This window comes from Motacilla alba, chromosome 4, assembly GCF_015832195.1.
Source record: "Motacilla alba alba isolate MOTALB_02 chromosome 4, Motacilla_alba_V1.0_pri, whole genome shotgun sequence".
Classification (NCBI taxonomy): domain Eukaryota; kingdom Metazoa; phylum Chordata; class Aves; order Passeriformes; family Motacillidae; genus Motacilla; species Motacilla alba.
The window spans coordinates 51,392,151-51,416,656 of NC_052019.1; the positions used below are offsets into that span (position 1 = coordinate 51,392,151).

Here is a 24,506-nt window from a genome sequence, read left to right on the forward strand (position 1 = left end):
CTGAAGTTTTCTTGCAGTCCCAATCCTCATTTTCTCAGTGCAGAAGAGTGCCAAGTCACTCAGGAGAGCAACAATCATTGCTTTTCCATTAACATTACCACGACAGACAGTGGCTGACTGAAAGATACTAAATTCCACTTTAAAATAGTGTGCAGGAGGGACAGGCATGCAAACCTCCCTGAGCTCTGCTTTCCAAGACCTAGGATGAGTTTCAGGTGCATTGACATCTTTATGGATCATGCCATGTTCTAGTTACAAGAGGTTACACACAGGGCACGCAGCACAAAGCAGGAGGGAGCCAAAAACATGGAACAAATCTTTGCCCTTTGCTGTCTTTCATATCATACCAGCAAAGCTTAGTAACCCCTAGTGGCAAAAGGGGCCACCTGCACAATGCGGACACATGTTGATGGCCAGAGTTCTATAACACCTCATTCCTAAAGCAAAATCCATCAGTGGAGGTCAGCACACTGGTTGTGGTTACAGTAAAAACACTGCTGCTCTTGGGGCTTGATGAACAGAACTTAAAAGTACTGAGCACCGCTCATGAAACAAATGGAAATCATAGAAGACAGCAGTCCAGGAGTTGCTTTGTCACATTAAAAGACAGGTCTCAAAGGACTACAGAGGCTGTATTATCATTTATTGTGGCCTTTCCAATACACTTGCAGTGGGGTATAACGCAGCACAAAATTGCACTACCTGTACATAACCTACGTTGTGGCTACATCTCCCATTCATCTGACATGTAATTCATCTGACATGTAATGGGTGCTAAAATCACTTAGAAAAATGTAATCTGCCTTTAAAAATTTCAGACTGCATGTGCAGGAAGGGACAGCTATTTTCCAGAGTAAACTGAACTAAAAAAAAAAAAATCAATCTTATTGGGAGTTTTCTGAAAAATTTGAATTACTGTAGAAGTCTCAGTGAAAGAAATTACTTTCAGTCCTCCCACTCTCATCTAATGCAGCTCTCCTTCATCAATCCTAGACCATTTTAATGTTGGCCTACTTCAGATGACAGGCTTAGACTGCAACTTATCTTATAAATTTCTGTTGATTTCCATTTCTTTCCAAGTGCTTCAAGCTAAATAGAAGGCAGGAAAAATAATGCATCATCTTGATAATGCAAACAATATAATGCATAATTATGACAACCTAAATATTAGGGTAAAACCCAACTTAGAAGACAAAATGTGAAACTATACAGTACCATACATATTTTTACTTTAAAAAAATATATTTTCCCTTATAAGTATTCAAGTTTAAAGGTTTCTTCACATCAAAAATCACAAGAGAGGAGTACAGGCAAGAAGGAGGGATGAAAACACAGGAGAAATGGGCAAAATAGGGAAAATCAGGATCATAGTCTGGTAAGATCTTGATATTTTATAATTCTGGGTTAAATTTGAAGAATTCAAAATGCACAGGCTATTTTTCCAGACATCTTGTTCTCAGGGATTTGTCAGTTGTTTGCCTGAAGAAAAACTGCAGTGAGCTGAGCTTCTGTGTAAGGAGTTTTCCAGCTAATTTAAAGAACCATGAAAAATATGTTAATTGTGACTGCTTTGTTGAGGAACTGTAATGCCATCAAAATTTAAAGCAAGAATCTTAACTGTGCTTGGAAAAGGAAGGTGAAGAAATAATAGGGTGGGTTATCTGGGGACAGATTTTGATCCTGCTTTTTCCTACAAAAATTCTGTCCACATTCCCTGAATTATTGGCCTTTGGTAAAAAAGCACAAAGGACTTGGGAGCTGGCTGCAATTTAGCCTTTAGCCTGTTAGAACAGTCACATCAATTATGCTGTGCATCTGCAATTTCCATAAATAAAGAGGTGCAGATGCCTGTTGCAAACACTTTAGGTCAATGCATGTCTTCTGTTTTCTTTGCGAAGGGGACATTAATAGAGAGTGAGTGTGAGGGAAGTAGTTTGTATTAACAAAGAGGAAAAGGTATTTTATATTTCCGCTTTTTTATTGCCACAAGAAACAAAACCTGAAGTTTGATTGAGCTCTGTGATCTTTGCAAAACTCTGCAAAGCAGAACTCTTGAAAGGCAGAACCTTTCAGAGCATTAGCTATTGCTATTGTTCTGTTAAAAACTTTCCTGATAATATAAAATCTCACCTACTTTCAATTGGAAATGTTCAATTCAGTATAGGACAAAAAAAAATTTTACAGTCAATGAAGCCCATACCTATTTCTACCAGCTGTGAAGTAAATGCAGCTTGGAAGTTGTTGGGAAATGTCTCATCATGAATTTTTCTTCCCTTATTTTCATTCTTTTCATCTATCCTTTTCCATTCTTCCTTGAACTTTGCTTGTATTCATCCATAACATTTGAGCTGGCATACCACAACCTGAAGTTGTAATATTCCATTTTGTGCTGGAGTTAACACCCACTGACCACAGCAGGCACGACGCATTATTCCACAGGAGAACACAACTCCTTGAATTGGTAATGCCTCCCAAATAAGCTTGTAAATCAGTGGCTGAACTTGCTATCCTTGCACATCTTGGCAGATTGCAGGGGTTTGAGAGTGGAGAAGATACTGATCATGAGGCAGGGCTGGCAGCCAGATCTTACAAGGTGTGGAGAAGTTCGAGAGCCAGCTCTAATTTTTTGTTCTCCACACCACCTGTTCCTACTGTAGCATTTGGTTTGTATTAACATGTAGTGATTTAAAAACCAAAAATTATATGTAAAAAGAGACATTCAGATATTTTGCTTCATGCATGAAACATTTCTTCAGGTCTTTACTCCCTGATGAGAGAGCACTGCATCTATGTATTATCACTATACTGTGAAAATACTCCAGATATATTAGGAACTGTTCTTTGTGTTCATTGGAAGTAGTAGGATTGGAAGGAACCCAATTTTCTTTTTATTTACCAAAGCAATTATAAAAGTTTCCATCCGATCCCAAAGATAAAGCTTTCTTTTTTTATAATAAAATAATAAAAGTCATGTGTAGACTTTTTAAATGGTTATATCTTTTGAAATTAAGTGTCTGTTTAGATTTGTTAAGTCTTTCATCTTGTTACATCCCGATATTAAGATGGAAAAAAAACTTGAATTGAAGGTTCAGTTTGGTCTTTAGGTTTACAATAAATTTTTTGGTCATCTTTCTAAAAACCTGCCCAATGTTCTAAGACTCATGTCAGCAAACAGAAATCTTGGAATCTACACAGCAAACTCTCATAAATAATTGGGTGAAATTTGTTTGAATTTGCTGATTTAAAACTGTGCTTTAGTAGTAGCTACCATTTAACCTCCACTACACAGAAAGAATTTAATTGGCTTTTTTTTTCACAAGCACAGAAGAGAAATATTTATTGCCTTTCTGGCATAACGATTTTGAATAGTATCATTTCATGCACCAATATCATTAAGGTTTCTATATCTCCTAATAAAGTTTTCAGTGCCCTCCTTCCTGTTGTTCTCAGCTCTGCCTCACCTCTGTGTACACTTTCTCCCCAAATCATTTTTCCTCTGAAGTTTGTAGCATTTAACACTTTGTGTTCCTTTTCCTTTCAATATGCTCTACCTGTGCATTCCAGATACTTCAGCATGGGCAGCTGGAGGCTTGAAACACATACCACTCAGCCTGACTGCCCCTCTTACACCTCACATTTTCCCTTAAGCATCACAGAGATGCTCTACAGGAGCCAAGCATCCTCACTCCAGTGTGATTTGGTGGCCTGCAGCAGACACTGTCTCCTATCTCATTTTGCACTGCAGCCACTAGCACGCAGTCACAGAAAAAACCAAGATCAGTTCTTTCCAAGTTCTCAACCTGTGAAATAGCTAATCTATTGTGACATAATGACACCTTCTTCCCCTTTTACCCACTTTGTCCATCTGACTTTCAGTATTTGCAATTGTTCCTACTAGATTTCAGAAACAACATGAAGATCAACTCTGTGTTTCTGAGTCTAACTGTTCTTGTTTATTATTCAGATTTTTCCTGCTGGTCTATAGGCAATTAAAGAATGTGTTCACTTTGTCCTTTGGTGCTCTGATTAATTTTTTGCCCCTTAATGTCTTATTTCTGAGCTAAACAACCACTTACTCTTGCCATTTGTTGTTGTTAGTGTAATGATCCCCTGACTAATCTCATTACGTTTTCTCCCTGGAAGATTGTTTTCTTTCAGCTGGATGGGGAGCACCGCCCTCATTGCACTCCCAGAAGGGAAGCAATGATGCACAAAAGAAAGCTCCCCTCATTTATTTCTCCCCTTTATGTGACAGGGAGAAAATCCAAAACCATCATTCCTCTCCTTCAGGCTTATTTCAAATCACTCCTAGGTATCTGAAATCTGTGAAGGAGTTTGAGAAGCTGCATCTTATGCATGCTAAAGCAGCAGGTCTGGAAGCCAGCTAACCTGAGGGTGTATGCACAGCCTTGTGGAGGCAGATGTAGGCTTCCCCCAGCCTCCTACCAAGGAGGCCAGGCACAAACCAGTTCCAATCTGAGAGAGAGAGATTGCCATGCTACCTTGTCACCCTCTGTTACTGCTAGCCAGCAATCACCTCCAAGCTACATCTCATATCTTCAAGACTCCCTCTGAAAATCCTCCATTTGCTACTGCTGTGTATCTGCTTGGATGTGCCTTTGGCACTTGACTCACACACTAAGGCTCATTGCTCAGCTCTGTTTTCTCATTAATAGGGAAAGATTACCCATGCTGAGATTTCAAATGCTGGGACTAATCAAGGACCAGTGGCAGTGCCACAAAACCCCTCATCAAGTTACAGCCCAGGGAACCCATCTCATAAATCTGGTCAGAGGGCCTTGACCTGATGAACAACTAGAAATATCCAAAAAGTCAGTGAAATGCCTGCTCACAAACTATTTTGCTTAAAATACAGGTTCTTCAGTCACGTTCCTTGAAAATATCCTCTCTGAAGCTAGAAATTCCCCTGGCATCAAGGAAAGGGTCAGTGCTGCGCAGTGCAGAGCATTTCAGGCTACTACAGCATTGCTCTGGATTAACAACCTACTGTGTTTGTAAGTTTAAGTCTCTGCTATGTCTATTACCAAATTATTTTTCTATCAGTCTTTAAATACCAGCCTGCCTAACTTGCTGTGTCTACTGTAACAGCTCCATTCCAGTATCAGAGGACAAATCATTTGGCCACTAAGCTCCCTTGGAAAATTCTGCCAAGATACAGCAGGAAATGTCAGACGTCCTTGAGTAAAATTTTGCTTGAAAATTAATCTATTTGCAGCAGCCTGTCAGATGCACCACTTCACTACACGACTACCCTTTTCTCCCTGGGTCTAATTTTATATACAACAGTAGTTAGAGGCACCATGAAGATGAAAAATAAATTGTGGCAATAGCACCCCTAAGGGCAAACCAAGGAGGGTATCCAGAGACAACATACCTTTAGGTAAGTGGGAGCTGTAACTATAAAGGTCAGCTTTAACTCTGTCTTAGCCCCCAGGTACTGATCACACTCCTTTTATAATGTTCACCATTTCCACTAAGCTGTGACTAGACAGTGCGGGATTCAGCCTCAGAATAATCTAGCTAGAACTGTGCTCTGCTGCTACTTTTAAAAGCTGCTGTGTCTTTAAAGTTGCAAAACTTTTCCATAAACCAAACTCTATTCCTCCTAAAAAAATCATCAGGTTTGCAGAGAAGAAAGCAGAGAATGAAAACTGAGAAAATTTGTTTTATGGGAGAAGCAATAGCAAGTCAAAGCCAAAATTGAATGGACTTTCTAAAAGGCTATTTTAAACAGAAATTCAAGCCTCTATCAAAAAGGAGAGCAGTACAATGACAAAAATTTTAACTTATTTTTTCTATTCAGAAATTTTTAGATAAATCCCAAACATTTTAATATATACTGAAAGTATAAAAAGGGTCTAATAACTATATTCGAGTAGAATAGTATCTAATGTGATAATAAAAAGTCTAAACTCTTTTCAGCTGAGCTGAGATTCCAATTTTCTGCATCACTAGCAATGATAATGTTACACAAACAGTGTTCAATCATTAAATTAATTCCCATTAAATCAATGTCCTTAAAGGCCAAACAGTCCTTTAATAATTACCTGATTAAAGTGATGTTAGCATAACATATTAGTTATAGTATATTTATAATTCCCTTCACAACAATAAATCGTTTCTTTTCACCCATCTTGCTGAAATGGTGGCAATAATGCAAAAGTTGGGAAGGGAAATGTGTTGTGTCACCATTTAGCAAATGGCTGGGCTCTAGCTTCTCCTGGTGTCTGTGATGCTTTAATTACACACATTAATCAGATTTTCATTCCTATTATGTAGTATTTACAGGATCAATCTGCAAGACCTATAGGAATCAATTCCTGGCTTTTAGGCGTAGACCCACAAACTTAATGACTTATTTCAGATATTAACAATTTTGCACTGATCACTTTCTGTCTTTCTGTGGAATTGGCAAAATATATTTTCAACTGCAAATCAAAGTTTACAAGAGCTAAAAGAAAATGTTACAAACATTAGTTTGCGTTAATATAGTGCCAATACATTGCATTGACTTGTGCAACATTATCAGAGAGAGAAGGTATGAGTAGCCTTTACAGTGCTTCTAAAACTTCTGACAAGATATCACAAAGTATATTCTGTTTTTCTTTTCTGCTGCCATTACAAAAGAGGAGCACTGACTGCAGCTAAAATAAAAATGGAGGCATCCACTAGTATTTGCTGAAGTTACTGGGAGCCCTTAGATGTCTTATACTACAAGTCTAGATATTTGACAGTCTATCTTTTGATACCTGTAACTGTGACCATGTTGGAACTGAAGCTTGCTGTCCACCTCTCATGAATCAGTTGACCAAAATGTACTGTATTAATGCTGCTGAAATGTATTGGTTTATTAGAAGACTTAGCAGGGTTTCAAATTTAATTTTAGGGTTACCAAATATAGGACCATTCAATTACATAATCATAAATAACTGTGCAATAAGCCTAGCAATTTTACCAACAGCTCTTGGCAAAAAAAACCCCCAAAAAACAAAACCAAAAACCAAAAACCTCTGATCAGATAATTCTTTGTTGCCACTTTCAAAACGTAGCACAATAATCCTACAGAATACAATTATTAATATACACACAGAGAGAAGAACACAGATTAGAGCTCAATGGGCATTTTCAAGAAACACAGGGAGCCTCTGGGGATGATCTTCAGGAGCGCTGTAATGAGATTTGTGCTTTTAAGATGGCTCTTGATTGCATGCCTGTGTAAAGGTGCTATTTGCAGCCACTGGGAAGGCATCAAAGTGATATATGCTTGCTATTATTTGAGAGGATATTGGCACTGCATCTTAACAAATAACCTTGCACACTGGCAACGTTTAGATCAGATTTCAAGAGATGCTGAAATTCTCAATTACAAATGGCTGGATTCAAATGCTGTGAAGCCTCAAGCAATCAGCCACAATTATCATCTCTGGTGCATATTCATAAGTGGTTGAGGAGATGATGTGTGTGCTACTGTCACATACAGTTTGCTTACTGGGGTCTTTCTGCACACTACTGACAGGGTTGTACGTAGCACCTTCAGGGACAGCAGAAAGAACTGTGCACAATGGACTGAAAACAGACCATCTGTATGTAACATTAACATTAAGCTAAACAATGCCATTAATGAGGTATTAAAGCGTGGCTTTAGCTAAGAGCCTGTCAGAGAGGGCATTATGAATATGAGGGAGAGAGTCCCCTTTGGCTGAAGCTGAGCGACCGTGAATCAAGCACACAAAACAATGCAGTGTGACCATAAGGACAAACACTCCAGTAAAGCCCTCACATCTTTTGATAAGTGGTTTTCCCCATAATTTTTTTACCTCTACACGATTCTGTGACTCAAGATTTTAGGGAGTGAAGAGAATAATTTAAAAAGGAATACAGACTACAAAATATGGTTTTGCTTGAATTTTTAAAGAATTATGATCTGTTAAATCTGTTCTTCCAAGTTTTCCAAGCATCCATCAGTACAGAGTGATCCCTGACTATTTCAGAGAAAAGTGAATCACAAGCATCTCGGATACTTTAGTTCAGTTTTCCTGTCACTAATTCTAGTTATCCTTTAATTTTCAGAATGCTTCTCTGCAATGAACTCCTAACCTTATAGAATTCAATCATCACCAGCGTAGGAGCTCTAATTATGTTCCTAAATAACATGTTTTAAAATTTAGACTAAAATTCCACTTCAGGCACATCCTGCAATGTTGTTATCAAAGTGATCTCTAAAACTCAAATGACCTAATGTAGTATTATGACACTGAACAGAGGACAGAATGAAACCCTCATCCTTTTAAGTTTCACAGAGAAAAATGCTATAATGTCATATATTGATGAAAATCACTAATATGAATGCTTATGTTTGAAAGTGGAATAACCTGGTTTCGCGGCAAATCAGCTATCACCCTGCTTAAGATCACAACTCAGGTTTTTCAGAGGTGAAAAGTGACTTCAAAGGTGACTTTACAGGATAGTGAGGATTTTCCTCTTTGCGGATACAGAAATAAAAGAAGCCATTGTAAGAATAAGGTACATGCTTATGGCTAAAAATGTTCTATTAGCAAGTATATCTGGGCATGAACAACGAACAGCCCACTCAACAGATTTATTATCACTGTTCCTTCACAGCCTGTTTGCAGATGACTTTCTTTCCCCTTCATCCCTACCTTTACTCTGTCCTAGAGTGGAGGAAGACAAGGCTTCAGTCAAAACCACCCGTGTTCCTCCATCTCCCTTTTGCCTGGTAGGTGAGGTATTGGACATTTTTAACCCAGCCTCATCTCACTAACTTCAAAAACGCTGAAGAGGTCAAGTCCTATTTTAAGATATCTCCCTCCACTACTGACAATGGAAGAAAAAAAATTAAGCAGCAGGAGATTCCTACAACAGAATGCTGCTATAATGAAGGTAATCCCCTTCATTTGCATGCTGGGAAGCTGACTAGATTAAAAAAAATACAAATAAATCCCTTTCCCCCCAGCCTTCATTCTACCATATATGCTGAGGCTCGTCCTGCATCTCAACAATCAGGGAAAGGAACAGGTTAGTTAAAAAAAATCATTTGATAGCATTTTTTGCTCCCTTTCTCTATTAATTTTGGTCTACTCTTTTTGTAAACATTTCAGTATTACAAGAGGTCTGAGGAAAAAACCCTCAGCTGCTGAAGAAGGGAGACTTTCTGCCAGCAGCTTGAAAACCTCTGCTACTCCTGTCTTTACAGCTTTCAGGCAATTTTCCTGGCACCTACCCACCAGTTGATGTTGTGAAGTGGCTCTGCATGGGTGGATGCAGCTATGGCACAGCTGTTGCAGAGGAGGGGCTCCTCACAGGGCAGAAAAGCAGCAGAAAACTAACATGGGTTCCCTCTAAAACCCATGTTTGTCTGGTGCCTTGGATAGCCTCAGCTGAAAAAGGCTGATCAGTTTGAGGATGAAACTGCTGGCATCCCAAACAGAGGAGGAGTATTTTTAATAAAGCTAAAACTCATTTCTCACTTCATCCCTACCTTAAAGAGCAGAAGTTGTCAATTTAACTGTAAACTCCTATGCAGGAAGATCAAATAGCAGGATAAGTAAGACTTGCCTCTTCAGCTTTTAAACATCTTTGAAGACAAAAATGTGGGTTACGTTGCTCCTCCATGTAAGAAACACACAGTTCCTGACTAAATGGTTCTTCCTTGTTTCCTCAATTAAATGAATATTATACATAGGTGAACCCTGAAAAGTCAAAATTGATTACCTAATCTGAATCTAACTTATTCATTCTTTACCCAACCACAGCATATAGTCAAATTATAAATTACAACAACTAAAGAAGCTACTCTGAGTAAAATATTCACCTCAGGATGTTTTTGAAAGAACACAGAATGATGGACAGATGTCATGACATCCAATTCTACTTTCCTTTTGCCTCACTTGGTCTTGATCAGGGTTTACACTACAGCCAGATAGACATTACCTTCTCACAGTCAATCAGAGCTAGTCCTAGGCAATTAAGGTAGTTTTTGGGCTTTCACACTGCCATTCATTCTCCATCTCCTCACAGACGGTGTATCAGACACAAAATCTCTAAATAGACTGCCTCATGTACCCAGTGCTATTACTCAGGCAACCACGTACAGAGAAGATGTAGAAATGCATTATTTAAGATGCCTCTGAGAGCTGCCTGAATCTGAACTTCAAATTAGGGGAAAATCCAAGCATTTGCCCTGGTAGTTTCACACTAGTGATATCACATTGCTGCAAACAAATGCCCACACTACTGAACATTTTACTGAACTTGGAGCATGGTTATTGCATGGAGCTACTGTTTCAAAAAGGGACAATCAAATAAACCTCTGAAAGGACATAAAGCTACATCCAAGGCTTACAAAAGTGTACTGCATACACGACAACAACTCTCAGTACACGCTGTCAGTTCCAGTGACCACTTGTGGTCTCCAAATACATTTGAGACACAAGACACAATTGCCAAAATGTACTCAGTTTTGGATGCTGTCAAGAGGGCTGGCCAAAACACTGAGACATGCAAAAGGAGCTTGAGTACCACAGGGCTGCAGCCCCCATTTCAAAGAGGTGAGGGGTGACTTTATGAAGGGAAATACACTTACTAACGCACTAGCCCAGATTTAATCAAAATGACATGAGAATTTGAGGAGGTCATACTTTAAGGTGGAACTATCATGCCACAAATAAATCTGCTGGTGTATGTAGTTTGTTTCCTAGCATGTTTGGTATCTGACTTTTCATTTTCCCAGCTCATTGCTGTGCATTTTAGGCTCAGCAAGTCTGTTCCCCTTGACACATGAATATGTCAAGACTGGCATTACTTTGAAGAGCAATTAAAATTGTTCATTCATGAGACTGGCATTCAAGTATTGCCTTCTATAAGAAGATATAAAACATGTTTTTATGAAGGCAGATGGGTAACATCTCCATTTAAAAACGAAGGGCTGATATCTAAGATATTAAATAATGTTTCTGTGGTCAGCCAGCAGATCAGGTGCAGAAACCAAATTAGGATCTAGGTCCCAGTCCTAAAGTTGTTACTTTATACTGGATCTTTTTTGTATTTCTAAACATCCCCCAATAAATCAATAAATCAGGTTTCACCACTAAATATCATATGTGAAGACATAATTAATTTCTAACAGAATTTTTCCAGAATGATTCTAGAGCCTTCCTCTGAATATTAAATATTTGATGGTTGTGCAGTTAATTAAGAGAAAATGTCACTAAGAAAAGATGTTGCTACAGCATAATGGTTTCCTGCTGATAGGGATATGCCAAGAGTGAGATAAGCAAAACAGAGTAATTTATTAAGCAACAGCAGACTCCAGGCAGTGCATTTCAGGAGGATTATATCACACCTTGGGTGGTAATACAAGGAAGAAGTCTGAGAATTCTGAGCAGCTTTAACCATCTGAGAAGTATTATAATGACTTTGAAGTGCAGAAGCTTGGAGGCTGTTTTATTGCTCCTATGAAATGTAATTTACACAAGGCAAACAGTAAGATTTGCTCATTTACCAGGTATTATCAGCATAATTGGCCATTACTGACACCACTGATGACCAATCAAAACCTCCAGTTGTGACCAGCATTTCAAACAAATATAAGGAGATTAAAAAATGGCCCACCAGTGGTGCTTTAACATCAACCATTTCATAACTTTTCTAGGTTAAGCAAATGTATTAAGATCTTTGAAGAAAATTATATTTTTGCAGCTAATACTTCAAGTGCTCATTATCCTACGGTCAAATTCTATTTATAAAACTATAATGAATGTTTGTTTTGTTGCAGTCACTAAGAAGTGATTAAATCTTGAATGATTCAGCCATTTAAAAGATATTTTCTATTATAGCAAAAAAAAAATAAAACAAAAAACCAACCAAACCAAAGGCCAATCCAGAAATATCTTCTCTTACAGAAAAAAATCAAAGCAAAACGAGCAGAGTGTGATAAGATAGAGACTAAGTCTTTTATGGTGTCTTTCATATCAAATACAAAACATTGTAGTTTTCTCTAACTTCATTATTTTTTCAACATTCCATTGAAATCTATTATACTAAGTTAGCTCATCACTGAATTCTCAAACAAAATTTGAGAGGTTGCCTTCAAAACAAAATCCCCAGAAACGTTCCTCTACAAGTCCTTGGTAAAAAATTACGCAGCATTTTACCTGTCTCAGAAACTGATCTATTATACAAAAAGGGTTGGCAGTAACTCTAGATCTTGAACTTCTGTTTCTTAAATCATCGATTTTCTCCAGTACTGGTGAGAGCAGAGTGCTCCCTAGAGCATTTTGTAACAAGAGCCCCTAAAAGGAAGCTAATAGAAAACCTTCAGGAGATTAAAGAAGGTTCTCAGCAAGTATAAAACTCATCAGACTGTGGCAGCAACTTGATTCAGCTGATCTTAATGAAGATTTTAGTAAAGTTTTTAGAACCCTCAAGTTTCTTCTCTGAGAGTTCATATAGCAGGTTCCCTATACTGGCAAATTCTAATGAGGGCAAAATTTGAGGGAGCAGCAACAATACCATGGCTAAAGAGGTTGTATAGAGTAGCACAATAGCTGAGCAAAGTCTACAAAATATATCATTATTCATATATCACTCAGACTCTCTGAAGTAGAAAGGGACCTTGTCCCTTTCTTGTCCCAAAGCAGGGCTGCCTAGAGCCAGATTTCTGTCCAGTTGTCAAAGGTACTATTCCAAATAAGCAAAATGAGAAGCTTTAGCTGCTTAGTTTTCTAGGATAAGCAAAAGGAAAAGAACAAATTCAGAAGCCGTGACACTAAATTTCAACACAACTGCAATCCTCCACAGTCTGAATCTATGAATTTGCTTCATCTTTAGATGAATAGACAGCTCAGAGACAACAGATATTATCTTGACTGCTAATGCCTGAATTTTGACTTCAGAGTCAGAAGCATTTGCTTTTAATATAACCCACAGCAGCATGGCTGAGATCACCTAAAAGTCTCTTAGTGGTCACAGTATATTGCAAATTCAGTGGGTATATTGGATAGGAAGCCAAAGCATTTCAGTGCACTGCCTGCCCTTTTTTAAATTTTCTTTTTATAATGAAGGGCTTGAGCACAGAATAAAAACTCGCTTTGCATTTTATACACTTTTATATTAATTGAGGTATATTGCAGCATTATCCTCTTATATCTTAAAAAATAATAATGTTAACTATTTTGGCTGATCTCAATAATGAAGGAAAATCAAATAAAAAGGGAAACTTAAAACATACCTCCATATTACCAATCTCAAAATGGTGCCTAGAGTGGTCACGTAAATAAGGAGGTAAGAAAGTGAAAGCCAAGTTCAAGACCTAAATTTAAGTGGTACAAGTAGCAGTTACATCAAGTTTCAGTCTACTTTTAAGGAAGCAACTAAAAGGCTTAAATTTTCTAACTGAGCATGACAGTAATTATAGACCTGCCTTAAAAACCATTGGATTGATCTGTGTTGACTTCTGTCTATAGAAAATGACACAGTATTTTTTCTTTGGTATTTCAAAAATTGAAAAAGGCTAAAACTTGTTAATAGCATTTGGAAAAGGGACACAGTGAACTAAAGCTACTTGCTAAAATCTGCCAAGTTTTGAACTATTTTAGAAGGAATAAGCTCTTTCTTTCAATCATAATGGGTTATGAGTTTCCTTAAAGAATGGGTTGTATTTTTGCAGCAAAGGGCTCTCTTCAGAGCCACGGCAGGTCTGAAGCCAGTCTGTATGCTTGCAAATTTTTCCTCTGTCTAGAGGAAAGAAAGAGAAGACGATGCCACAAATCAGTTGTTAACCCCAAAAAAAAGAAACCAGAACTATCAAAGCACAAGCAATCTTTGGTTCAAGCTGCTTCGTTTCTGTCAGCACAGGGCATAAAAGCATCTTTGGCTCTATGTTTTGATAACAGAAATGAGTACTTTGTCATGCTTTAAATCACTGCTGAAGATTTTTTAAGTGAACATGACAGTATTTCAAATGCCCCAATGCTGCTACACTTAAGATTTGCCAATCAGAATTAATAGCAACAGATTTACTATTCCAAAACAAATAAAAGCTGGAGTTTTTCTGCTGAATGAAGAGCTGATGAATGAAAACAGAGGCAAAATCACCACAATAGCCAGTTACCCTGTCAATGAAAACTATGTTCATATGTCTGTATTTACAAGGATTAGTAAACAATAACGCTTCAGCTAATATAGTTTTTGTTATATTCAAATTGAATGTGAAATACAGGCTGGCATTACAAATGGATCTCTTACTCTTGTAGTGAATTTCTGAGTTCTTCTGAGTCTTTATGTTTATATCAGTCAGTAGGTGTATTTTGGTAAAAATAAGTATAAGTAATGATAAGTAAATGCATTTTGGTATAAATTCTTTTCAATGTGTTTCATTTTTCTTTCTAGATAATTCAGGAGAGTTCTACTTGTTGTTTGAAGGAGAGCAAAACTATAGACACATGTCTGTAGCTTTCCCTCACTCAGAAGGAGCCAAGTGAATATTTTACTTTATTCTAGTATATTCTATAGAGTTGTGAAAATCCACATGGTAGAGTGGTAAGGTGTCTCTCTCTCTCTATAAGTAATTCCTTCCACCTTCCCAGTTTCGTGACTTTCTTTTTCTGATATCACAGAACTGCACAGCAGTTTTGGTGCCCCCAGATGCTTTGTACCACCATCAGGTTTTACTGAGTTGCATCTCATGTGTGACAGCTCTTACCACAGAGAGTGGATGCAGATCTGCTCAAATAAATTTCTTTTCTTTTCTTTTCTTTTCTTTTCTTTTCTTTTCTTTTCTTTTCTTTTCTTTTCTTTTCTTTTCTTTTCTTTTCTTTTCTTTCCTTTCCTTTCCTTTCCTTTCCTTTCCTTTCCTTTCCTTTCCTTTCCTTTCCTTTCCTTTCCTTTCCTTTTCTTTTTCTTTTTCTTTTTCTTTTTTCTTTTTTTTTTCCTATTGATATCCGGTATTGTTGCAACCTGGTCCCTCTTCTTTACATCTAACTTCTTCCTCAATTTCATGCTGCATTCAAGGTTTCTCTCTAAGCCCTCCTCAAGCACTCATTTTCATTGATTGGTCAAAAAATCCTTTTCTTTTTAAGCTAACTGAGCATCTATCCAAGTGCTCCCTTGTGGACAACTACTCTGGACCTATGAGTTAGGAAATTTCATGAAATACAGGCTTCCTTGGATAAACATGAGGCAAACAATTCAGAGGACAATTGTTCAGACTGAGGTGTGTTAAAGCAGTTGTGCCTCCTCTGAACCTGAGCTGGGCAGTCTCCTGGAAAGCTTTTAGGGGCTGCTGATGGGAGTACAGCAGGGATGCTCAGGCTAATAAACCTGTGTGGAATGGCTCACATTCATGCAGTAAAGAAACTAATTCTCAAGTTCTAACCTAACAAGAAGACTGATGTAATGAGTCTCGTTCTGTAACACACCAACTGCTCTCTCACAGCTAGATTTGCTAAACACTTGCACTGGGGATATTCTGGACAAAAAGAGAGCTTTAGAAACCCACCCATATACATTCAAAAAACTTCCATATGTCTCAGCTACTCTGAAGTCTCTGATTTTATTTATTAAAAAAAAAAATCACAAAACCCCTGAAACTATCTCTTCAGCTCTCCCCAGCTGACCATCACTGCTCAATGCAAATCACAATTCTAAAAGTAATGTTTCTATGCTCATGTGTTTAAAATTACCCTTGTGGAAAGTCTCAGCTTAAGCTTTTCTTCTTTTTTTTGGATAGTGACATTGTTTTAGCTTTTTTTTTTTTCCATTCTAGGAGTTTCATACTTGATTTTCATGGTTACCTTTAGCTTTTATGGATGTCATCTGATTTTTTTGAAAAAAGAATAATGTAATGCTAAAACACATGTTGCCATTTTTATATAAATATGACACCTTTACCTACAGTGTTCCATCCACATTCAGGTTAAAATACAAAGAACTGTCTGCAAGTTTGGGGCTGTAGTGGCCATGGCTCTTTGTAGAGTAGATGCTCTATGAAATGAAAAGAGGTTTACCTGCAGTGCCAGCAGTGACTGAGGAACAATGGATACAATGCTTATCTTCCATAGATAAGCAAGAAGGTGTTAATTCTGTTTTGTTGTTCAGCCTAAGCCCCCTTTTGCTGTTATATTAAAGTGTGTTTTCCTATTACACTTTTCTTTACAACCTACACTTGTAGACCAGAATTCTAAGCAGCATATACCCAATGAAGATCTGCAGTCCCTGATGTCTTCAGGATGCATGGTTAAAACTCTGCCGGAAGAGGGACATTGTGGAGGACTTAGGAATATAAGCAGAACTGGGGACCAGCTTGGGCAACACCAGATGCTAGATGGGATTGAGAAAGCAATCAGGAAGGCCAGAGACACTTGAATCTAAACATTAGATAAGGAAAATTGAAATAAATCAGAAGAGGGAGGAAAGAATATCAGACACAGTGAGATTGTTTAGCACTGCTGACTAGTCTAAACTTAGTTCAAAATCCAAATCCTGGAATTCTCTGTATGACCAGGTAAGAACATAGCACTTGTTAATGTTGAATAATTCTCCTGCAACTGATGAGCAATTTTTTTTTTTTTTTACTCAGAGAAAAATCACCTTTCTGCAATAACAAAACAGCGAATCACAAGCTAGCATGTAGTGCTCTGAAATTCTCAGGGTTCCACATGGGGCAGCTAAATATCTAGGAAATCTTTTAGCACAAGTCTTTCCAGTGCTCTCAGTTCCCTGTGGGCTGTGGGAGTAAGGCAGGGGAGAGGAAGCAATGGGGAGGATAGGTAGGTTTCCTCTCAGAGGCAGAGCCTCTCTCTGTCTCTTACCTTGTTGCACGAAGGATCCATAGACAAACCACATGGAGTTGTAGAGAGTTGTGGACGTCATGGATCCCATCTGAAGGCGTGGGGGGTTGAGCCAGTTCAAGAGGTAGACCAGGAGCCCCACTAAGAGCACCGTGCCAGCAATGCAGGCCCACAGGGAGAGGTCAAAGGGGGCCAGACAGGCAAACATGTCCACTGTCTTCTCTGCCTTGCGCAGCAGCACGCCCACTGAGTAGTCCATGTAGCGCGTGGTGAAGTCCACGACGTTCTCCCTGTCGGGGGTGATGGTGAGGGCAGAGATCCCAATGTCAGCTCTCTGAGGGGAGGAAGAAAAAACAACATGGATAAGCAGGAGCTGCAAAAAAAGATCTTTGCTCCTCTGTGATTTATAGCAGCTAAGCTTAGAGATAATCACATGCCAAGACCAAGTTCTTCAGCACTATATGTGGGAGCACAGAGAGGTGACTGAGGCTTGAGCAGGGTAGATCAACCATGTGTCTTAGTTTCTGCAAGCAGACCTCACTTGGTGGACCCCGGCACATCAGCTCTCCTTGTCATTATTTTCCAAGAAATCAAAATACTGCAAGCACAGGAAATACCTGGAGGAAATCTATGTTTGGTCATTTTTGTCAACCTGGCTTATTAAAGCCATTGCTGCCATTGTGGCAAAAGTCAGATTTAGTGCATAGCAGATCCAATCATAGGAGGTTAGTTGCCTGATAGAGCCAAATTTATAAAATATTTTCATGATTTGATGATCATGAAAAGGGGCTACTACCCTAGGAGCACCTGAAATCTCATAAAACATCAATTCTATCTACAAAGTCTAAAGTGCAGAAGGGCAGATTCTGCACACAGTTCCTTTACGATTAATTTCTCTGTATCCTACTGACAAGCAATTCCTCCAGCAACGCCAATCTGTCCTGCAGCTAGCCTGGACTTGCTTTGTGCCATTTCCTTTCTTTTTTTTTTCTTTTTTTGTAATTTAAAGAACACTTTTCACATGAAAAGAGAATGAGTAACATTTCTTGATCTAATCATTGTATTTCACAGCATGTATTAGGTCTCCAGGGACACCAGGCACAATTACAGCAGGTGCTACTTTACTTTTTACAGGTACAATTAGAGCTTCACTGAAAACAAGAAAGGTTTTTTAAAGCAGACATATGAATACCATTTTAAAAAGCCCAAATACTGAGCAATAAGACTGTGAAATCTAGATGTTTTAGTACGACAAAAGAATACTTAAAATATTTAAACTTGTACTGCCTTGATTTAATCCTAAGAAGGAATGCCTAAAGAAGTGTGTGATCCTTTGGAAGAGGGTGAGGAGAACACAAAATTTGAAAGTACTCAGTCAAATTTTATTAACTCTCTTGAATTTCTGGCTTCTTGCCTAAAGAAGGCAGAGACTCCTTGTTCCTTAGATATGTGATTTGAAATATTGAGTGGGAAAGTATGGCAGCTGAAACTGACTAGAAAATTTTGTAAATCTACTGGGCTCTTTTAATATGACGTGCAAAGCGCTCCGCAGCCCCTGGCAAAAAAACACTCTCCTAATCACAGTGTTCTTAAGACTTCAGTTTAAATGATGTTACTTTATATTGATTGTTCACTGGCTTGAGAAAGTGGCAGAGCCCAGCTGGAAGCCAGATGATTTGGACAAAAAAAGGGTTTGAAAATATTGATTTTCTTAAAAGCTATGAATTAGAGCTTCAGCTTTAATTTGTGTGTTAAGTTCTGCGGTGTCATAAGTGAAGTTGTGTTGATGAGCACAGCTGAAAGCACGGCTTCGTGAATTCACTTCAGGTCCCTTCCTAACATTTTTGTGAGTGATGATTCAACTGCCCTTTGCCCATGGGCAGCAGCAAACTCAGTCAGTAATTAGAATTATCCATGGAAACGTTCAGGTTATCTGAGTCTCCCTATCCTCTCATTACAAACCTTCTGCTCAACGAGTCACTCAAGTGATTCAGAGCACCTGCTGACAGTCAAGCCCTAGCTTCAATGAGCAAGATGCAAACCAGCCAGCATTTGAATTGTCTTCCCCAACTGCGAAGATAAATATGTTTTTAAAACAATTTACAAATACACAAGTACAAGAGTTGTCAAACAGGAAGTTGTGATTGCATTTAATGAATAGCATAGATATGGGCCTTTTCCCCTGAATGTGTATCAAAAAGCAAAATAGGAATTTAGGGATAAAGGAGGATACGTGGAAAAAAAACCACCTCCTAGACTCAGCCTCTGCTTATCAAGTTAGCTGGGTTACTAATTACGAGTGCATTAGTAAAATACTTTCCTACCACACTAGATCATTGAGTTTTCTTCATTCAAATGGCAGTCTGTAAGATGCTTAAAGATTCTCTACTGAAAAGCAACATACATCAGTAAAGATAGTTTAACCAAATAATAGTTGACTATATGACTAAAAGAATTCTTTTCTGCTTTTCGCCCCCTTTTTACAGCAAAACACTTTTTCCCCCCATTAAATACATTGAAGAAATTAAAGAAAAAAGGAGACACCATGGTATCTATGGAAATATTACTTCTAATCTGCATCTCTGGGAAGCAATCCTTCCACATTTCCCAGAATTATGGTTCCACTCCAGTTATCAACCAACTATGACAGTGGAACAACATTGTGCTAATGGAAATGCCTCATTTCCTTTGTTCTACTGCAGCAACAATTGTGATGTAATTATGTCTTGCTACTTTATACGCTACATACATAATTAAGGCTTCAAAGTGACCTAATTGCAGCCTTCCAGTACCTGAAGGGAGCCTACAAGAAAGATAGAGACCTTTTACTATGGCGGGAAATGTCTTCAAACTGGAAGGGAGTAGGATTAGATTAGGTATTAGAAAGAAACTGTTTACTGTGAAGGTGGTGAGACACTGAAACAGGTTGCCCAAAGAAGCTGTGGATGTCTCATCCCTGGAAGTGTTCAAGGAAGGGCTCTGAGCAACCTGATCTAGTGAAAGATGTCCTGCCCATGGCAGTGGGGTTGGAACGAGATGATCTTTAAGCCTTTCTGGGATTCCATATGTCTTTATTTCTTGAAAGGTAGTAAAATGAAAAACAGAAAGGAGAGAGGTAAATCCTGACTTCTTTAGCACTCTGGTGTTTAGCTGTTTAAAAAAAAAAAAAAAGAAAGAAAAGAAAAGAAAAAAAGCTACACTGAAATATGTAAACTCATATTCTTTACTTAATAAATTGGATCATAAACACCAGTTTCCCATAAAACTGCACTTTTAGCACAAAACCAGGCTTAAGCTTCACTTGATACTTGATTTACTCATAGTGAACATCCTTGATTACATATAGATTATGTCATCTTGTTTCAAAATTGGAAGATGAAAAAAAATTAAAAGCTTGTCATTAACATGTCAGATTGGATCAGAGAAGACATCGGTTTGAAGAAGTAAAGGTTCACTTAGTGCTTTTGAGATAGAAAGGCAAATGCATGCAATTATGTCAATATTTAGATATAAAGCTGCCAATCTGAATTATAAACATGTATAGCTCTCCACTCACTAAGTTTTTGCAGTGCCAAAATCAAAAAAACATCATATGTCTTACAAGTTTCTCATGAATGAATCTGTGACTCCTGAAACAGATTGAAAAAAGAGCAGAGGGCATTATTTTGCTCTGTGTGACCTGCATAGATATTTATATTTATCTTCCTTAGCAGCAGTTCTCCTGAGGCCATTGTAGAGCAACATAACCAGAATGAGAAAATCCAAAAGAAATGACCTAAAGGGTCTGGTAGCACTGCTACTGGTGTCACAGAACCAGCTTATCAGCAAAGCCTAGAAATCCCTGAAATGTCCCTAAGCTACTGCTGTAGCAAGCACATCTCATACACATGGGAAGCAATCTTCCTGTGGTTCATCATCAGGAACAGGGAAAATTCATCTGTTCTAAAGCGGTCTTGTGAGTACCTTCATTTTATCCATTTCCAATGTTAAATCAAGTTTCAACAACTGCTAGAAGTGATAAAACGCAGTCCCATGTTAAGCAGTTATTAATATGGACATGCAAAAACCAATCAGAGAGACATTTTTACTCAAGCTAACACACAAAGATCCTTTTATAAATAGTAAGTTATAAATTATAAATAAATAATTCTCCTTTTACTCAGCTATTATTTTTTCTTCTCTCACTTTAGCCTTCCTGTATGGTTTCTCCCTTCTTATACTACCCCCCTTAAGAAGGTACAACAGGAAAAGAGCCTCATAAGAGGCATCTGCTTGGTTTGCAGTTTCTCTTAGAAATGATTAAGCATGTATTTTTCCTTTCCTGATGGACCTAAGTAGAATCAGGCTGCTTTCCCTATCCTATTTGCTTCCTCATGGCTCCTCACTGGAAAAAAATCCTCACAATCTAGGTAGCACGGCAAGATGTGAATAGCAATGGTTGATGGATGTGAATATCACCAGAAAGCCCAGAGTCATGCTGGAAAGCCTAGTGTGCTCTCCCAGAAGTGGCATTAGCCACTTCTCCTGCCTGTCACACAGGCTTATCCCTTGGGCCATCTGGATAGAGGGCAACTACAGGAATCACTGTGAGAAGACAGATAATTAACAGTAAAAGAAAGATTTGTGGTAAAGCACTGCTCCCTTGAGATGGTTTTAGCCTCTCCACAGAGGGCTGCTGCTCTCTGAACTAATCCTGTTTGTGAGATGAAGCTCTACAAGATGCAGTGAGAGCCCTGGTCACTTGACCGGAGAGGGACAAGAGCACCATGTGCTTCTCTCAAGGACCATTTATTTATTCTCTGAAGACCAGCTGGTTCAGGAGTTTAGCAAACAGAAACCTTTGGACAGCAGGGTTACATTCAGGTTATTTTGACTAGAAAAGGTGCATGAACCAAGTGTGTACCTAACATAAGTCTTGACAGTCAAAGGAGGGGAGGCTTGAATCTGTTTCCAAATTCAAATTAAAGATCACTTACTGTGTTCTGCTGATTCCAGCTCCTATTTTAGCAGCCAACAGAAACCTGGTCTTCAAAGCTGGAACAGAGTGAACTAGGCACAATGTCATGTCTGTGAAGCCAGCTGTTGGCCCAGGGCATGTACTTGGCACAGTTGGGCTCCTGCCCTGCCATCCAGCTCCAGCAGGGCTGCTGCAAACAGGATCAGCCTGGGACTGCTCTCCCTGATACCAGGGCCTGCACCAGAGACTGCTGCATGCTGAAGACGGTTAATGTAAGCAGTGAATATTGATCTTGAGCACAGAAATCATGTGGTTGCTACAGCAACTGCTATTTCACATGGCACATCTTCTGGAGTGGCCAAAGACACCTTTATCTCAATGAGAGGATCTCTACAGCTACCTGGAAGGAGGTTGTAATGAAGTGGGGATTGAACACCCCAGCAACAAGAAATAGGACAAGAGGAAATGACCTCAAGTTGTGCCAGGAGATGTTAGAAAAACTTCATTCACTGAAAAGGTGGCCAAGCATTGGGACAGGCAGCCCAGAGCATGGTTGAGTCACCCTCCTCCCTGGAGGTATTGAAAGGACGAGCAGATGTGGCACTTTGGGACCTGATTTAGTGATTGACTTGCCAGTGTTGGATAGCAGTTGGACTTGATTATCTTAAAGGTCTTTTCCAAGCTAAATAGCTATATGATTCTGTGCTCTCAAAAAGAGAAGGCAGCTATTTTCCATTACCCTTGAGTGAGACTTGTCTCTTGCAGAACGTATTCCTGGCTGACACACTAACAGGCAAAGAGTACTCCCACTGTTTCTGGAATTCCTCCACTTGTTGGCCAGATTATCAAGTACAAGTTGGTTGGGAAAACAAGAAAATGTGTCTCGAACAGGTTAGGCCTTTAATTTAAAACTATTCTCTGCTCCTTTACTTCCCCTTATGAAGTTGCCAAGCGGATGGAAATGTGAGTTCTGGGGGCAGAACACAGCTCACAGTAAATAAGAGAGCAGCCTTTCAAGAACAGTTTTCACTTGGTAAGGGGTAGACAGACACTGGCTGCTCGCCCAGAGGTTCTTTTGCCTTAAGAGGGACAGAGAAAGGGAGAGAAGGACATAGTGAACCTTTACTGCTAATTGATTATGTAAGGTAAGGAAGATGAAAAGTTATACACTGCCACAATGTAGGGAAAACATGGGCTTTGAATTCCAAATCCAGTTCCATCAACCCTTCATACACTGTAGACATGCAGAAAGAGTTCATATCCTTGAAGACTCATTTACAGCAAAATCACAGCAGGCTGGTAAATCTGTTGCACTTGAGACATGAATTTACAGATCTGGATGGTTACCACCTTCAGTGGGCTATTCCTTTGAATCCCTGCCTGCCAAGGGAACAAAAATGCCATACATTTTTTTCCTTGGAGCCATTTGGGCTGTTAGGAGTTCTGCCTTACCAATCATCCATTGCAAATAAATAAAAACATTCCAGGCCCACTTCCATTTCCAGACCATCTAGAATTGAGACCCCTCCAATCTGTGTTATGCAGCAGTCTGATGAGTACTGTAGAGAGCAGGGCGTAGCATAACATCAGATTTAGAGGCAGAAAGAAAGGTTAAAAATAAATCAATGGGCCACTGTGTTGTTATGTCCCAAAATTAGATGAGGGATTTTTAGTTGTCCAGGTTTAGAAGGTAATGGAAAATCTACTTTTCTAGCTGTGTCCAGCTTACCAACTGTGAATTCACAGTTCCATCTTCCACCTTCATAAGGACATAGGGAGATGGCAAAGGAGGTTTATTATTACAGTGTCGGTGTATGAAAGGTGATATGGGTACAGAATGAGTAGCTGGGTTTTTCCATTTCAATAGGCTTCCTGCTGCTCAGGAAGGCAGAATAGGTTAAACCTATCAGTAATTTTTAACCCATGGAGGATAATATTTCCTTTTTTTTTTAATATTATTTTCTCTTCCTTTCTTGAAAGACTTAAGTCCTCTACCTTACCATGGTGCTCCTTGCTGTTAGCTGTGCTTATGAATTAAATTCCACCTGCACATTTGGAAAAACAGTTCTATAGCCAACAATGTCTAAGTTATTTACATGAATATCTACTGCAATTCTTTAAGGAAGCACAACAAATGTAGGACTCTACAGCTGTAAAAGCTACCCCCACATGTTAATAAGGAGCAAACAAAATATGTATATTCACAGTACAAATGAGGCACCAGCAGAATAAAGTCTGCCTAATCTTTTCTCTCTCAATGGGAGAAACTCCAAACAGATAAGATGCAAGGAGTGGGCAAAAAGAAAAAAAGGAAAACATTGCATATGCATTAGGTTCAATTTATTTATAATATTGAACAATTAATGTCAAATTAAGTAGACTAAATGGTTTATTAATTACAGAAGAGATAATATATTATTCTTGATCCTACATCTACATAATGTGTTGTTATTATATATCAATAAAACATTTTCTGTTGATTATATACTTCATGTATTCATCACACCAACGTTTTTCCAAGTGCTATACATTATTTATGTAATGTATCACTAATTACTGCAACACCAATTTTTTCCTCTTTTGAACAGCCTCTTCAACTCATTTGTGCCAAACTAATTAGGGTGCTGTGCATCCCATTATTTGACTAGACTGAGATTTTACTTTGGTTGAAAAAAAAAAAAGAGATTGCCCTGTTTCCTAAACAGTTACTAACAAGTATA

The 24,506-nt window shown here is 38.5% G+C and overlaps 1 protein-coding gene across 4 annotated transcripts in view; it reads right to left on the reverse strand.

The window, feature by feature from the left end:
- Positions 1-24,506, reverse strand: part of GRID2 (glutamate ionotropic receptor delta type subunit 2) — a 678,754-nt gene that overhangs the window by 105,280 nt on the left and 548,968 nt on the right. For all 4 annotated transcript variants that reach the window (XR_005256716.1, XM_038134923.1, XM_038134925.1 and 1 more), the window contains exon 11: positions 16,851-17,163. Coding sequence is in view for 3 of the 4 variants with exons in the window: in XM_038134923.1 (XP_037990851.1) it covers positions 16,851-17,163 (313 nt within the window). In the remaining variant the exon portion in view is untranslated. The remainder of the gene's footprint in view (positions 1-16,850; positions 17,164-24,506) is intronic.